The 18,432-nt window shown below is 40.1% G+C and overlaps 1 protein-coding gene across 2 annotated transcripts in view; it reads left to right on the forward strand.

Moving 5' to 3' along the window:
• Positions 1-18,432, forward strand: part of FRMD4B (FERM domain containing 4B) — a 2,055,076-nt gene that overhangs the window by 1,472,729 nt on the left and 563,915 nt on the right. For both annotated transcript variants that reach the window (XM_044077901.1, XM_044077900.1), the window contains exon 9: positions 9,383-9,448. In XM_044077901.1, coding sequence (XP_043933836.1) covers positions 9,383-9,448 — 66 coding nt within the window. The remainder of the gene's footprint in view (positions 1-9,382; positions 9,449-18,432) is intronic.

The following is an 18,432-nucleotide window of genomic DNA, read 5'->3' on the forward strand; positions in this document are numbered from 1 at the left end:
TTAATGTTTTTAACTTTGTCTTTTTGTTTTCTGATGTGTCATGTGATTAATGATGTCATGTATTTAAACTGAGTTGGTGTGTTGGTTTGCTATTCTGATGAAGTTTCATATTAGAAATGAGTGCCCTCAATTAAATTAGTATTTTTGTCTTGACTTGGCTGGTACTTTATTGGATCGTCGTACAATGTCCCTCCCAGTATATATTTTTGGTGGTGTGCTCTGTTTGCTTTAAGAAAGGGAGAATAGAAAGCAGAAGAAAACACACAGGGATAACTGTTATGTATGATGGTTAGGGAGGGAATAAGTGCAATCTTCTTTTTGTAAGGTTGAGAGGCCCACTTTCAATATATGAAGAGGAAGGTTGGTGGTTAGAGAAGAATGGTAGGGAAGGAATAGAGGGTGAGGGAAGGCAGCATGGTAGACAGACAAAGAGAAATGAAGATGCGCACACACACACACACACACACACACACACACACACACACACACACACACACACGCACACGCACACACACACACACACACACACGCACACACACACACACACACACACACACACACACACGCACACACACGCACACACACACACACACACACACACACACACACACACACACACACACACACACACACACACTCAAAAGATTTGGACAACAGTGGCTAGACATAGACCAGAAGATTGTGGATAGGTGGTGATGGGGAAGGTTGGACAACAAAAAGGTATAGAGAATGACACAACAAAAAGAGGAGCACTCTTAAGGTGTTCTTCTCTGTTATATATGTTTATGTTCTCTGTACATAATTATCCTTATTAACTATGTAACTATGTCATTAATACCAGTATCTTTCTCACGTTGCATTTTGTTTTGTTATACCCTTCTACAACTCTTAGTAGTTTATATTTATTTTTGTTGTGCCAACTGTAACATCACTCCTCTGGGACAATAATTAAGGAGCCTCAATTCTCACCACGTCAGACACTGATGAGGAACGTTCACTTGGAACAAAAATAGATGCACACAAGTATTTCCAGTTGCAGCTGTCAACACCAAGCACAATTTCCCTTAAGAGCACATAGGGAGCGCACTCCTGTCCTGAGGCTGGCCTTCCCTCTCTCTCACCAGTCCCCAAATAAGACCCCACACTGGCCACAGCTTTAGAATTGTGTCCTCAACCAAGTGTTCTAAGCCAAGTCCTCCACCACCCTCTCTGTGAAACCAGTGCTGTGTGTCCATGCTCCATGTAGCTGACACACATTCTTTGAGATTTGATTCACACACACACACACACACACACACACACACACACACACACACACACACACATATGCGCATTCACCCATGCACACCTGGGAAAGGCTGGCACAGATTTACTCACTCTGCTACCCTTTGCCCAGACAATAAGGTAGTTACTGCCACCAGACACCCCAAAGCTAGCTACTCTAAGGCTCTTACAAGGGTACCCAGTTATACTGAGTGAAATTAATATTAATTCAAATGGTAGTGTTTGACCAGTGCAGCAAGGCTGTCAGGAGCGGCCACAGTGTCACCAAATAAAAATAAGTACTCTCAAAGGTTAAGATATTCTCTGAAGGACCAGCCACAATGAGAAGTTTAAATACATTTAATAATAAATAATAAACAATACCAAATATCTTTTTACAATAGATTCCAGAGTTTCAGTCACAGGAAATATTAAAATAACAGAGATGAATAGATTCACACAGATATAGAAAAATAGTATTTAACTAATCTCACTATATTTTCCCGCTTGATCTAAGGAATTACTACTACCTGGTTACTTAGTAAAGGAAGGCAAGCTGAAGTGGGTGAGTGATCCTTCTATGTCAGGTTTCAAAAACAGACTACCCTGAGACTTCAATCTCATCATTTTTGTGCTGGATTACAGAATGACATCACATACATCTGGTTATCTGACTTTATTTCCCACAGTATCCTCTTTACTAGAGGCTGCCAGGATTTAGCATGATGTGTTACCTTACACAAGTAGAGCTTTGGTAAGATCTGTTGCAGCTTCTGGAAGTAGTAAAACAATTTCAGAGTTCCACCCTTCCAGAATAGCAATTAGTTCACTCTCAAGGACAATACAGAAGGCTACCAGGTACAGACTTTTTGTTTCTGGCTGTATTGAGACCTGTGAGATACAATCTTTATGGCCTAAATTAAGTAATTTAATTTCAGGATATTTTTCTAAAAGTTAGCTGGGGCTGAGCTTAACCTCTTCTCTTGCAGTATCCTCTGTTACAGTATATACATTTAATCAGTTACAATAGTACAGTCTGACATACAAGTATATTTCTTTGCTCTCCAGCAAGACACGCTGTTGGTACATTTTTAACACAAGCAGCTTTGCAAATAAATTTTTCAACACAAGCATCTGTACAAATCAGTTTGATATACAAATGACATATAATTATTTACTTAACTCCAGCTAGCTATGCTGGCATATGTTACACAGCCACAGCCCTAATTCTTCTGGTATAGCTGGCAATACCTCATATTGCCACAACCTGTGTTTTTCATTAGCTGTAAAAAAAACACTGGCAGAGATTGATTAATGTAGTTTGAGCATGCTCAGGTTGCGTAGGGTCACATCTCAGACCAAAGGAGGGACTGACTCAACTGATTTGACTTCTGGTCATTAGGGGTGGGGTGTTGCTGGCAGTACAAAAGAAATATGAATTATGGTACCCACCAGCAGTCATCCTGGTATTTGAAAATCTGCAGTTATGCTTAATACTTCATACAGCTATACTTTCCTCTTTAATGTTGGGAAGTACTAGGGATCTTAATGGAAGCTTTTACTCAGGGGAATGAGCAACATCAAATGACAGCAGTTTTCTCTTAATGCTTAGGAAAAATGGTCTGAATTTTTCTTTTCTTGATTGTAAGCCTGTTTGCTGTACTTCCGATGCTTGTTAGTTCTTTTTCTAACTTAATTTGTTTTGAAAGTGTTTGTTTCAGCCTAGGGAGCAAGACTAAGTAGATTTATATTTGGGATAGCACTTGTTAACTAAACAGTTCCTGAGAAGAGTTTTCTGCCCAAGATCCCCCATTCAAAATTCATTATTTTTTTGGGGATATAACTTTTTTGATGCAGATACTTTTGCCTTCTCCTTTTCAGTTTTTATTTATGTGGTCCTTACGTTTGTTTCCTAGTAGACCTTCTATGAAACGAGCCTTATCTAGTATTTTATATGAACCTGATCTCCCTGAGAACTAGTCCTCATTTTCTCTAAGGTTTCCTTGAACCATTCTTTTCAACTTTCACTCTGTTTTCTGTGGGTTTACATAGGTGTGAGCAGTTGCTTCTTACACAAGGGGTACATTGGGAACTTCAGTTCCATCTCATGAGGGTTAAAAATGTCAGGAAAGTGGATCAGCCATTCTCCTTTTATGTCAAAAAGGGAAAACAGTGGCTAAAGCAAGTTTATCTTACTGGTTGTTTAACTGTATCAGTTTGTGCCACCAAGCAGTCACTGAAATCTCTGTCTCATTCTCTGGGGTTCAGGGAATGGATATTTTCTCAATCTCTGAAGTTCAGTGAATAGATATTTTCTAACACAGATGTCTTTTGTCTGGTACTTGTTTTGGGAATGGGTTTATGGTAGATACTTGGAGTGTAGCACTTCAGGTGAGGATCCTTCTGTGTCAGGATTATTTTGCAGGGCATTGTGCATCTTGCATCAGCTTGTTTGCCTTCTTCCGTTTTACACACACACACACACACACACACACACACACACACACACACACACACACACACCATACCGTAAAATAAACATCTCCAGCAGAGCAATGAGGTGGGAGAAAATTAAGCACCACTTTCTTTTTGTCATTTTCTGTGTTAATACTGTGTTTGATGTCTTTCTTGTTTTCTTTATTTGTTTTTTTTGTATTATGTTTTTCTGTCCCTCCCCCACAGTCATTAACTACTTCTCCCAATTGGCTCCAGTGACATAGTGACAGTTTTGTTCTCTCATCCTACCAATCTTCCAACTGAAATAGCAAAGATGAGTCGCAGCAGCTTGAGGGTAGTTATCCTTGTTGGTGCATATTGTATACTGTAAGTATGCACTTAGCCAGTGCTGGGACCACCAGGGTGTACATGTGTGCATGTGTAGATGCACATAGCTACACACACACACACACACACACACACACTAGCTACAGTGCTATCGTACTTTTTAGCAGACTGTAGTGCCTGTCATCACCCCTTTGTTTTGCTGCTATGCCACGTGGCCTTTGCCAAGTGGCAGTAACTCAGTGGAGCAAATCATCTCTCTCTCAGCCTCTTCCTTCAAGGTTTGGTAATCTGACATTTACCTGTTATTCTAATCTCCTGAACATACACGTCAGTATCGGGACTTGATAACCAAACACAGGTGCCTGAGGCTGGCTCCCTGCACCAAGAAGCTGACCAGCATTTTCATTTATTGCTGAGTACTTATTGCATTTGATGATGTCTGAAAGGAAGCTAAAACTGAGTATTTTTGTGCTCCTCCCAGTCCCACTTGAGTTCAGCTCTGTAGCTTCAATCATGCATGCAGTGTTTGGAAGGAGTGAATTTAGAAAAGATTTGTGGTGAAGTATGCCTTCTTATTTTGTTAAAGAATGGTTCCCTGTTTCAGTTGTAAAAGGAACTGGATGCTGTGCAGTCCCCTTTAATCTAGATATACAAAAGTATGTGTGCTGTGTTCTCCCCTTAACCTAGATACTTGAAATGTTGTGAGCTGTGTATTCCCCTTAACCTAGATGTACAAAATTCTGTGTACTGCTCATCCCCCTTAACCTAAATGTATGAATTCCTGTGTACTGTGCACCCCTCTTAACCTACAACATAAATATATGATATGCTGTGTACTGTACAGTCCCTTAACTTAGATGCATGAAATGTTGTGGGGTGTGCACCCCCTTAACCTAGATGTATAAAATGCTGTATGGTGTGTATGATGTGGATATCCCACCACTGCCAACCAATATATGGAGCCCCACCTCTAGGCCAGTAATCAAAGAGTCTCAATCCTCACCACTGACACCTGTGGGGGACATTCACTGGGAGGATAACAGGTATACACACACAGTACTTCCAGATGCAGTTCTCTGCATCAAGTGCAATTTTCATTAAGAGCACATAGAGACCACAGTCAGTCCGGGGCTGGTTTCTCCCTCTTTCTCCGGGTCCCCAACAAGACTCCCCACTGGCACAGCTATAGAGTTGAGTTCTTAGCCAGGGTTCCAAGCCAAGTCCTCCAACACTCTCTCTGTCCAACCAGTGCCTCATGTTCCTGCCCAAGTAGCTGACACACATACTCTTTGAGATTTGATTTACACACACACACACACACACACACACACACACACACACACACACACACACACCTGAGAAAGGCTGGCACAGGTTTACTAGCTGTGCCCCCTTTTGCCCAGACTATAAAGTAGTTATCACTGCCACCAGAACCCCTCGCCGGCTACTTTAAGGCCCTAAACAAATGGTGTCAAATTCTACTGTGTAATATTAATACAAATTATAGTTTAATCAAGAGCAAGGCAATTAGGAGTGGCCCATACAATGTCACCAAGTAAATATGCAAATACTCTCAAAACTTAATATCTCTACAAAGATCAGCCACAATGAAAGGTTTAAATATATTTAATAATAAATAAAAAAAAAAACAAGAAAATACTAAGTATATATTCACAGCTACATCAGAGTTCAAATCACAGGAAATATTTAAAATAACATTGAAGAATAGGCTTTGACAAATAAAGAAAAACAATATCTAAACTAAGCTTCACTATATTCCTGACTGAATCTAAGAAGATCACTGCTCCCTACTTACTTAATGGTGCAAGGAAGATGATATGGTGATTGGTCCTTGTTGTTGTCAGGCCCAAGATAGAATACAGAATACTCAGTCTCATTAAGAGACTTCTCAAAATAATATCTAAAATATTACTTCTGGGATAGCTTGCAGAATGACATCACTTCTGGTCATCTAACTTCTAGTGCCCATGCAAACTCATATTGCTGGAAGCTGGCAGGATTTAGCACCTACCTGTAAACACACACACACACACACACACACACACACACACACACACACACACACACACACACACACACACACACACAAGGGCTTTTGCTCAGATCTGCGGCAGGTGCTGGAAGTCATAAAATAATTGCATACCTCCATACTTCCAGAGTAGTAATTAATTCACCTCAAGGACAATACAGAAAGCTTCCTAGTACAAACTTTGTGTCTCTGACTGCATTGAAACCTGTGAGATAGCATCTTTATGGCATAGCCTATAAAGTGATTTAATTTCAGATACATTTTAAAGTTGCTGGACTGAGGTTAACCTCCTGATTTCCAGTTTCCTCTGTTAAAACATATACATTTAAACAGTTAAAATAGTGCATGTGCATTTCTGTTCTCTCCATTAGGGCACACTGTGGATACATTTCGAACACAAGCACTTTACAAATATCTTTTCAACACAAATGTCTGTACAAATGAGTTTGATACAGTTCTAATACATTTGTAACACCAGCATCTTGCATAAATCAGTTTGATATTCACAAATCGCATGTAATTATTTACAAAATTCCAGCTAGCTGTGCTGACAGTACCTCCTATTGTCATACTGTGTACCCCATTAACCTAGATGTATGAAATGTGGGATGTGCACCTCTTTGACCTAGATATATAAAATGCTGTGTGCTATGCACCCCCTTAATGTAAATGTATGAAGTACTGTGTACTGTGCACCTGGCTTTAACCTACAGTCTTGATGTATGAAATGCTGTGTACTGTTTACCCCCTTAACCTAGATATATGACACATTGTGGGCTGTGCACTCCCCTTAACCAAGATGTGCAAAATGCCATGTGCTATGCACCCCTTTAACCTAGATGTATGAACTACTGTGTGTGCACCTCCCCTTAACCTACAACCTAGATTTATGAAATGTGGTGTACTGTGCACTCCCTTATCCTAGATGTATGAAATGTTGTTGGATGTGCACCCCCTTAACCTAGATGTATAAAATGCTGTGTGCTGTGCACCCTATTAACCTAGATATATGAAATGTTGTGGGCTGTGCACTCCCCGTAACACAGATGTACAAAATGTTGAGTGTTGTGCACCCCCTTAACCTAGAAGTATGAAGTACTGTGTGTGCACCTCCCCTTAATCTACAAACTAGATGTATGAAATGCTGTGTACCGTGCACCCCCTTATCCTAGATGTATGAATTGTTGTGTTTTTTTTTTTTTTTTTTTAGGCAAACAGTGGTTTTGCAGTTATTGCATGAAATCACTTTCTCTGTAATTACAAGGCCATATCAGTAACATCGTACAGATAGATGTCTTTCACTTTGCAAACACGGGAATGTAACTGAAATTCATTGGTTAAAGTGCAGTGCTTTGGGCTATAACCTTTTTCACATCACCAGACAGCTGTAGGTGAAAGCTGTTCTAAAAAGTAAACAACTTGTGAAGATTGTTTCTCTAACTGAAGTTCAAACAAGTCATTTATGAAAACATTTTTTCTCGATGCTGATTTTACCTCAATCAGGAGTTATTTTCTTAAACTCACATTATACACATCACTTGGTCTTCATCTCTTTCTGTCTGAATCTGTGATTTTTCCAAGTTCCAGGTCAAAACTCACAGCTTGCATTTAATTAACCATTACGTTTTCTGAACTATTATTTTCTTCATTTCTTTCTTTTGCTTTTTGTTGCTGTTTTGTGTGTGTGTGTGTGTGTGTGTGTGTGTGTGTGTGTGTGTGTGTGTGTGTGTGTGTGTGTGTGTGTGTGTGTGTGTGTCTTTCTTTTCGTTTTACTTAGTAGCAGATAATTAGCTGTTTTTAACTGATACCATGTTATTATATTTTTTATTTGCCTGATTCTGTTCTTAGTAATCACTATTCACTTATTCACTCGGACAGTTATAAAATCAGTTTTCAAAAATGTGTTTATGTAGTTTTAATAATTAAAATGGCTAACAAAAACTTTGTTGTTTTCAAAGTTACAATCCATAAACAAATGTAAATTCTGGCAAGTAAGAGCTGTAGTTTCTGCCTCTCTCAAGTGGATGGTGATCAGACAAGGGACGTACTAGCCTTGTTCACAAGGTCTGTTAGAGAGCCCCACTCCCCATTAGTGCTGCATTTCTTTATAAAGTACCTGCAGAGCTGGGTATGGCTAGTACCCAAAGTACTTGATGTGGGCTAAACTCCACACCTCATTATCTACAGCACCTAACACAGCTGTGGGGAGAACGCTGATTGTATAACAGACAAGCTGCATCTCACTTGTTGTGTCATCAGTTTTGAACCCATATGCTGTCCTCTTCATGAACATGTGTGTTCTTTCACATTTTATTGCGGTGTTATAAGCAGTGTAAGAATGTCAGTGTTTGACGCTACTGCTGGTCTTTTTCTGATGTGCAGACTTTTGCCGATAAGGGTCCTGTAGTCCATTTTACTGTTGAAGGGTAATTAAGCATACGAGGTATTTTTGAAGGGAGCTGCACCCTCTGCACCCCTGTTGTGGGGGCACAGCTCCCACACTCCCATTCTCTAAATATGTTTCCTGCAAGCTTGCACCGTCGTTGAAGAACATGGGCTATACTTTTGTCCTTTACTGCAAGGTGATGTGTCCATAAAAGCAATAGCAGTGATCAGAGCTGTGGGAATAGAGCTCCCATTTTGAATGGTGTAGGAGGGTATGCCCCCCGAGAAAAAAGTACCAGTTATTTCAGTACTGCAATGGTACAGTGGTCCATGGGAATCTCATTGCCAGGATTGTGAATATTGAAAACTGGTCTACATTGCTATCTGATGGGCCTCTCATTGAATATAAGCTTGGTAAAATAAGATAAGTGAATTCCTATTGAAAGTGCAAAACCTGTAACTGTGAGTTCTACAACAATGAAGAATAAAGTGTGAATGTCAAAAAAAAAATTGCAGTGAATCTGAAAACTTGCTGTACTGCCATTATATTGTAACGTTCCCTGCACCCCTTGTGTCCTTAGTGCTTACATGTACATTAAGTATCAGACAGCTGTATAATGGAGAAGGGCAAATACTACAGGTCCTCCAGCATTTGTATTTCATTTTCGTACATTTCATCTAGCAGTACTGAGGGTGACATTTGCAGAATACAGAATTTCAACAGGAACACTTAAATTAATATGTTATATTTTTAGCTGCCTGAATCAAATACGTAGATTATTAAAACATTTGAAAAAACAACATGTAAACATTGTATTCAACTTGAAAACGTGTTTATTTATTTTACAGTTAAAACTTGTTACTTTATTTTAATGTGCAGTCTTTTGTTTGGAATTTCAGTGAGGAACGAGTGATTGAATGTTATAAAAACCTCACAGGCCTAACAAGAGGACAGGCTATTGTTCAGTAAGTACCTTACTGTGTCGCTTATCTGGAAAAGTTGAAAAAATGTATTTGTATTGTTTTCAGGGACACTGATTTATGGTTCTTAAAAATGAAATCTGGGAATTACACTCAGGAATTTTCTATGTAGTTTTTTTGAGAATTACTGTGATGCCATTATATTTTTCTGCATTTAGACTTATGCAGAATGAAAACAGATTCTATGTACAAACACTCAATGAGCAAAGTAACAGTATTTAGAGCAGTAAAGATATATGAGCTATTGCTGTCCTTCCATTTCACTGGTGCAGTATTCTTAACATGAGGGAACCCCTGTCAAGGGTGGCCGGACATCTGGCCAGTATACCAAAGCCTTTAGGTTGTCACAAGTATGCTCCCCGCTCAAGGCATATGGCATAAAAGTGACGTCAGGATGTGTCATCCTCAGGACTTCTTTGCTGCCAGTCCGGATGTCATCTTTGATAGTTGGTCTGTTCATTCGAGTTGTTGATGGTTAGATATTCTAAAGGTGCTCTGCTTCACATGAATTGGCAGCCTATTCCAAACACGCGGCAGTCGCTGGGAGACAAAGCTGTCCCTCCAGCATGTCCAATTCAAGTCACAGACCATATTTAGGTCCCTAGAATGGGTAGCTCTAGTCACATTTTCCCATTTGATTTACGGATGTGCAGCAAATTCATTAGGTTTGGGTCAGAAATTGCTCTGTAAGCCAGGCATAGGTCTCCTCTAAGAAGTCTATACGATACTGAGTATAGTGACAGGGACTTTAGTCGGTCTGTGTAAGGCACATGCTGGAGTCCTTTGATCTTTTTTGTTAGAAACCTTTGAGGTCTCTCCATTTGCAGCAGGTGCTTTGTGCGTTACATGCCAAAAGGGGCATTATACTCAATTATGGGCCTGATTAGTGAAAAGTATAGAGGGGTTACGACCTCCTTTGCTCTATAGGCGATGCCTTTGCTAATCAGGTTTGCTACATAGAAGGCCGTCCTTACTACAGTAGACACATGGTAGTGAAAGTTAAGGTCGCAGTCTACTTGTGATCCCAGATCCCTTACCTCTTTGTAGGTACGTAGGATATTGTTGTTAATTTGATAGTGTGAAGGGGTCTATATTAACTTGCCAAAAGCTGTTTACAGCGAATACGGCAACATTGAACTATAAACCGTGAAATCCCACTAACATGAATGGCCAGGTCACCAATTTTTTTTTTCCTAGGGAAAAAAAATCACTTGGTCGTCACTGTGAAATTGCCCTTTACCCCACTGTAGTGAAATCTCAGAGTTGGTATATTTAGTTAGGGGGTGTGGGGGGGCACAGCTCCCCACTTTGTAATGATTTAGGTGGTCTGTTATGTTTGGTTGGTACACAGATTTTTTTTCCCTAGGAAAAAAATCAGTGACCTGAACGTTCGCGTTAGTGGGATTTTGTTGTTTATAGTTCAGTGTTGCCGTATTCGCTATAAACAGCTTTCGGCAAGATAATATAGACCCCTGTGAAGGCACATTGTTTTTACTGAAGGGAATGATGATGCATTTCTTGGCATTTAGTTTGAGACCATGACTAAGACACTAGTCGTTAGTCTGTGTAAGACCTTCCTGAAGTATACTGACATCATTTGGGAATACGATGATTGCCCCCAGTTTACAGTCATCCACAAACTTGGTCAGCCGCAGCCCCTTAGTTTTGACATGAAGTTCTGAGAAGTATATACCGAACAGTAGGGGGCCTAGCACTGAGCCTTGTAGCATCCGTTGGTGACAGGTCTGCTGGTTGATGTGGAGTCACCCACTTTGATAGTGTTTGACCAGTTTATGAGGCAGTTGCAACCCATCTTACAAACAAAGGGGTTTACATTTAGTTTGCTAAGCTTATCAGCAATGCTTGAGTGTGGGATTGTGTTGAAGGCCTTGGACAAGTCGAGGTATGCTGTGTGCACAGATTTCCCCCTCGTCAATGGTCCTGGTCCTTCCTAGGTGGAGTAGTTTGCCTTGATGAAGTTTTTTAGTCTAACTTCACCTTTGTGAGTTCTGGTGTTAGTGCCAGTTCAAAGACGACTAATTTGTGGTCCAATTTAACTAATGAGGGTCCGACAGTTGTGGTGGTACATCTATTTGTCATGTTAGTGAGGACCATATCTAGTATGTTTGTTCCTCTTCTTGGAGTTTGAACAAATTTTTCCAGGCCATTTGAGTTAACAAAGTCAAGGAACTTTTGTGCTAGTGAGTTAGGGTTAGAGTAGGTTTCCCAGTTGATGGTGGGATAATTGAAATCCCCTATGACCAGAGTGTTTGGCAGTATTTGGATGGACTCCAGTTTGGTCAAGTAGGCCTTGTGTGCATCATGATCCATGGAGGCGGCTCTGTAACTAGCTATGACATGAATGGGGGGGGGGGGGGTGTTACCCACAGTAATCTGAACTTGGAGTAACTCCTTAGAGTTATCCTGTCTAACTAGTTGGGAGGTGAATTTTTATCCAGACAGGAACACTGCCTCCATTGGTTCTCACATGTTCATTTTGCAGTCTGAAGGTGTGGAAAGCATTCTAGCCTTCCAATGCCGGGGTACTCTCTGAGGCCTTGAACCAGGTTCTGTGACTGCACAGCAGACATCTACATCCTCCAGTGTATACATATGTACATCTGTATATATCATGTCTGTTTTTAAATGAAGTTAATGACTAATTTCCGATAGTAAGGGGAAGCTTATAACAGTGTTGTGTAATGTATGTCTTGCTCTTTTTTGTATTATTGATACTTATGTTTGGTACTAGGTTGCCTTTCCTTACCTGGTGTAGGCTCCTTCAGTGGTACGTTCCAAACAGAGACTCCCAAATAGAACTAGATCAGACATCACTTCTTAGTAATGTGTAAGAAAGAAATATGACATTTCCTGAAGCCTTTTAGTTCAAGTTGTCCAACCCAATACATTTTTGTTTGTGTAAGGAATCATTGCACTTTTCAAGGTAATACAATTTTATTTTTATTTTTTGAGGGCTACAAAGTGCAGCATTGTATTCAATACCAGATCAGATCAGTGAGATATAAACTGATAGAGTGATATCACCCGATTGACCAGTCATGCCCATTAAAATTAGGAGGCCTACAGAATATGCTTTTCTGACTTGGTAAATACACACTGGTGAAATTTAAATTTTTGTTTACAATTTTCCATACATCTTTAACAATGGTGCCACTTTGTACTTTTGTACGATTTGGCCATTTGTTTTTAGTCCTGAGTTGTATCATTTTTGTTAAGTCTCTCATTGATACATTTATTGAACTTAAAGATTTGTCATTACTTCTGCACCAGGTCTGTATTTTTGGTTTACCAACTAGGAGAACAGTGTATTTTCATTTAAATAATTATGCTATCCACTCTGCAGTCATCAGAATATTTTGGTACCCATAGTCAATTTTCCACATTTATATCTTACAAGAACAGCCCAAAAAGGAGTGGCCATAGTACTAAACCTTGTGAGATATCTTGGGTAACTCTCACCAAGATGGACAGGCAATCCCCATACCCTGACTTGATATGTCTTGTTGCTTTCCTAATGTTTTACCATTTGAATTATATATGGACAGTCATTTAATGTTTTTAATTTGTCAGTTTTTTCCCTAATGTGGAGTAGTGTTGAATGCTCTGGAGCCAGCACTATGGCATCGAGGGGTAAATCCCTAACTACAGTCCACACAACCTGGATTTGACTAGCAGCTCAGGTGTTTGAGATGCCAGGATGGGAGAAGGTGCTCATCTGGGCATTTGCTGTGGGAAAGCATAGTCCATAGGGGGAATAGCCCTCAAATACAAAAGATGGTGGATTTCTTTGAGACAGTTACTCAGGCTATAGATAAGGGAAAGGAGGTACACACGGCTTACCTTGACCTTGCTAAAGCATTTGACACCATTCCCCATTCAGGTGTTCTTGATAAGCTCACCAGCCTGGGCATAAACCCTTATGTCACAAGATGGATTGCAAACTGGCTCTCAGACAGATCCCATAAAGTAAGAGTAGTGGGATCTGTGTCCGAATCCAGACCAGTAACGAGTGGTGTGCCTCAGGGCTCTGTCCTGGGGCCCCGCCTGTTTGGCATATACTTCTCAGAAGTACAGGCAAGCACGGAAGGGCTGTGGCTGACTAAGTTTGCGGACGACTGCAAACTGGGTGCTATAATAGAGTCTCCGGCTGACATGGAGATCCTCCAGAAGGGCCTAAATGAGACTGATGCATAGTGTCAAAGCCATGGTCTCAAGCTAAATGCAAAAAAATGCGTAGTAATCCCCTTTGGAAAAAACTGAGTACCCGCAAACTACAACATAGGAGGTAATCCCCTGAAATCTGAAGAAGAAATAAGGTATCTAGGGACCCAAGTAGATAGTCAGCTTTCCTTTGATAACCATGTTGCCAAAGTGGTTAGAAAATCCTTCTATGTGACCCATCTGATCACGAAAGGGTTCGCACCAAGATCTAAGGATATAATGGTGCCCCTCTACTCTTCCCTCATCAGACCCATTATTGAGTACAATGCACCAATTGGAATGTACCTGGCTAGACATCTCCAGCAGCTGGAGAGACCACAAAGGTACCTAACCAAGAGGATTACTGGCCTCAAACAGTTGCCCTATGCAGCACGATTGAAAAAACTAAGACTGTTCTCTGTTTCATACCGCTTTCTCATTGGAGATCTCTGTCTAACGTACGGAGCTATGTCCAACCCAGAATTGTTGAACATGCTCCATCTTAGCAAAACCAAATCTACTCGAGCTACACGCTCTAGGGATATAAACCTCAACACAACAATGAATAGAACATGCTGGAGGGATAGATTCCCTTCGCAGAGACTTCCCTTACTATGGAACAGGGTCCAGATCTACATAAGACAGAGCCCCTCACTATCACTCTTCAAGAGGAACCTTGATGAGTGGATGGGTAACAGAAAGTTCACACCGGGGATCACACCATCAGCACTACTAGATAGGGGCCAAGGGTACTAGCTGCTAGTACAAGGGTCTAGGGAACAACTAAAGGGGCGGTGAATACCGCACAATGTGGCTGGGCTAATATATGCCTTCGGGCAGATAGCCCAGTACCAACCTATGAACCTATGAATACACGGGAGGGGGGAAATGAGGCTACGTCATCACAACTCCCCATGTTAGCAAGAATGATGTATGGTCCTGGGAAACCATTATGATGCTGTTTGGCCTTAACCCTGGTGGAGCAAGTCCAGGAGAGATTACGAGGGGTAGGTAGACCTGACCTAAGACAGGGGCACATGGATGAACTAGCGGATTGTTGGCTGCGTGGGAGAAGAAAAAAGAAAAAAAGATGAACAGCATATTCTGTCAGGCTTTCATCAAGAGATAGTACGGTCTTCCCAATGATACTACAAATGGTATTCTTTACCTCTTAAAGCCTCCACAGGTATCTGGGAGAACTGTACCCCTTACTGAAATATGAGTGAAAATCAATAAAATCTTTTGGGTCTTTGGGATTTATACTCCATTCTGCCAAGCCGTTTGAATTGTTTAAAGATAATCAAACCTGGATTTCTGAGAATATTTATATGAAATTATAATCCTGCAGGACTGCATGACTGATTAGTAGCTTAGCATTGATATTTTCACCATTGAACTAGTTCATCTGTATGGTGTATTGGATTATTTCATTACCTGCCAGAACTGAAGGATGCTAAGGCTGGAGCAGTATTCTAGACTGGATCATCTGTTGCCACCCAGAAAATGTGAGGGTAGCTGCAGTCCTCTAAGGTTCACTTAGTGATGGCCAACCCACTTGTGCCATCTGGGACATTTGTAAAACCTTACATGACGAACATTTCCATCTCTGACTACAAGCAGTATATCTGTAATATGACTGCTGTGATAAAGAAATGGACATTTTCTGTTACATAGATATTTGAAAACTAGGAGCATGAAGAATTTTGACTTAAGTATTTCTTTCTCAAATAGTATTCACTAGTGGCTGGGCTATTGTAAAATGTCTACTCTCAACTAAGGAAACCTTTCTGCTTTTAACAGTGCTTTTATAGTCAACTTCAACTTTTTGTACCCTTTGATGTAAGATAAGACTGTTTTGTAAAGGACTTTCATTATTAAGGTGGGATAAAATGAGGGCACGGTACCTGATGGACAGGCTTCCTGCTTCATTAATGTTTACAGGCTATCCTTTGTTGCCTTCAAAAAACGTATTTATTTTATTTATTTATTTAACATTTGTTAACCAGGAAAGTCTGACATGGAACGAAGATAATTTACAGCGGAGGCCTGGGGAGAAAGGCTCCAGATGCATGTCTTTGTAACGTGGGAGGAAACTGGAGCACCCGGAGGAAACCCACACAAACGCAGGGAGGACATGCAGACTCTGCACAGAAGGCACCCCAGCTGAGAATTGAACCGGAGAACCGCTTACTGTGATGCGACAATGCGCTGCACTACTGCGCCGTATAAAGGAGAGGAAACAGTTTTAAGTCTATCTTCAAATTTTTTTTTTGTTGTTGAAAACTTCAAGAAGTATACTACAGCCATATTAGGAATATGCCTCTAAACATAAAAGACCCTCTATTTGTTACACCAGTTGGTCTGCCTCATAAAGTATCTATTTTTGGTAATTACCTATGCAAACACTTCAATCCGCGGTGGTGCAGCGGTAACATTGTTACCTCACAGCAAGAGGTTCTCCCGTTCGATTCTCGGCTAGAGTGCAGAGAGTGCCTTCTGTGTGGAGTCTGCATGTCCTTGCCGCGGTTGGATGGTGTTCGAAAGACATGCGTAAATGGGCGTGCCTTCATTGAAGGTTGGATATCGAGCTGGCACCTCGGCGTTCGTGAAAAATCTACTGCCAATCATTAGCGGACCGGAGTTCCGCTGTGGCGACCCCTAACCAGGAAAAGCCGAAAGACAAACAAACAAACCTATGCAAACACTTCCAAGCTAAATTCCTAAACCTTTTAGATGTTGCTGCATACTTGGGAGCCATACATATGTTCTTCCATTGTTCCATTGTAAATTGTTTAGCCAGTCTCTCTTCACAATCTTTTCTAAATTCCTCTGATTGATTCTTATAGTTATTATGCAATATTTTATGTGCCCTACTAAGTATCCCTTTTTTAGTAGCATCTTCTGTTTTAGATTCAACTAAAAACTCTAGCAAAGCAGGTCTTTAAGTTAGTATTCCCCTCCCCCTTTCTCTTTGCCTTTACTCAGATATCAATCCCTGATATGGAAGGGAGTCTCTACCCTACAGTCCAAATGTCTTCTTGGCCACTTCCAATTCTATTACCTTTCCCTCTGTAGTTATTTGCTCCCAATACCTTGGTTCTTTTGCCAGTTTTCTCCACTAAATTCCTGGCCCCTGTTATCTGCTCTCTGTACCCCTATTTGCAGTCATCCCTATAGGCAAATACATCCTTTCTCCATTTTCTTGAGGCTTAGTTCTTAGCACACTTTCTACTAGTTTATGAATATTATATTCTGCATAGCTGTTTTATTCCCCTTAAGGATGTGCATCCAAATTCCCACTCTGTCCTTATTTCTTGACAGCTCCCCTTACTTCATCATCATCCCTTTCTACTGTGAATTATAGCTTTCTGCTTATGTTTTGTGTATGAGCCATAACTGTGTAGATCTAAAACATCCATTCAAATCAGGTAATCCTAAACCACCTTGTTCTATTGGAAGGACCGACTTATCCCATTTATCTCTAGCCTTCTTCCCCTCCCATAGCAGTTCCTTCAACTGTTTATTAATTATTGTCCACAGTTTTTCCTCTGGTTGTTAAAAAATATGCCTGACCTATATATAAAACTAAAGGGTCTAAAAACATGTTCATTGCTTATATTTTACATATCCATAAACAAGAGCTTCAAGTTTCTCAGTTTTTGTATTATCTTTTGTTTATTCTTTCCACATACCCTTAGATACCGTAACAGAATCCTTTTTAATTTGTACTCCTAAATATTTCATCTTATTGTGTCCACATAAATATGGCTATTACTGAACCAAGTCATGTATGGGTACATAATTTATGGCTGTAGCCTTTGTTTTATTTTCATTAATTTTATATCCCAAAATGACTTGAAACTGTAGTTCCACAGCACTGATATGTCATTTTCTGGATTTAACAGGTACAAAATAATAACATCTGCAAATAAAGCTAGATTTTCTTGTTTACCATTCCAATTATATCCTTCAGTTTCTGATTCCCTTATTTTTTTGTCAGTGACTCTAAATAAAAAACAAATGTCAAAGGGGAAAACAGACATCCCTGCCTGGTTCCCCCATTCAGACATATCTTACCAGAGAAAAATCCTCCCACTTTAACTCTTGCTTCCAATCCTTCATATATTTTGCTAATAAATCTTATTATTTTGTCAGGGGAATGCAAAGATTTCCATTGCCTACATATACAATCCCAGCTTACTCTGTTGAATGCTTTCTCTGCATCAAGACCCACCAACAACAGCAGTATTTTTAGCCTTAAGAAAAAGAGCACTGGCTATCTTTAAATAAAACTAAATTGTACACTTTTTTATAAAATGCATTTAAGTATTGAGGCTTCTAGGGAAGTTGCTATCTGTTATTCACTTACAATAATGTCAAACTTTATTTTTTACTGAACTGCTGGCCCTTGTAGCTTTAAATTCTTCATTTCCCTTGGCAAACAGTGCTTGGAACTCTCAAAATGAATTGCTTGCACCTGCAAACAGCTGGTCACAATGGAAACATAGCAACAAGAAAGAAAACAGCTAACTACTCTGCAAATGCATGCAGGAATCTTTATCAATTTCACTCAGAACAAAACAAAATATACAACTAATTCTTGATGTCAAGTGAACTTTTGCTAAGGGAAAAAACAAACTAATATCATTGCATGTGCAGGAAACACAGCAATTTCCACAGCATTCATAATTTTGGTTTATTTTTTAAGACTACTTGTTTATAGAAAACAATCCGCGGTGGTGGTGCTG

Source organism: Protopterus annectens, chromosome 7.part0, assembly GCF_019279795.1.
Source record: "Protopterus annectens isolate FY-2018-M chromosome 7.part0, PAN1.0, whole genome shotgun sequence".
Taxonomy (NCBI): domain Eukaryota; kingdom Metazoa; phylum Chordata; order Ceratodontiformes; family Protopteridae; genus Protopterus; species Protopterus annectens.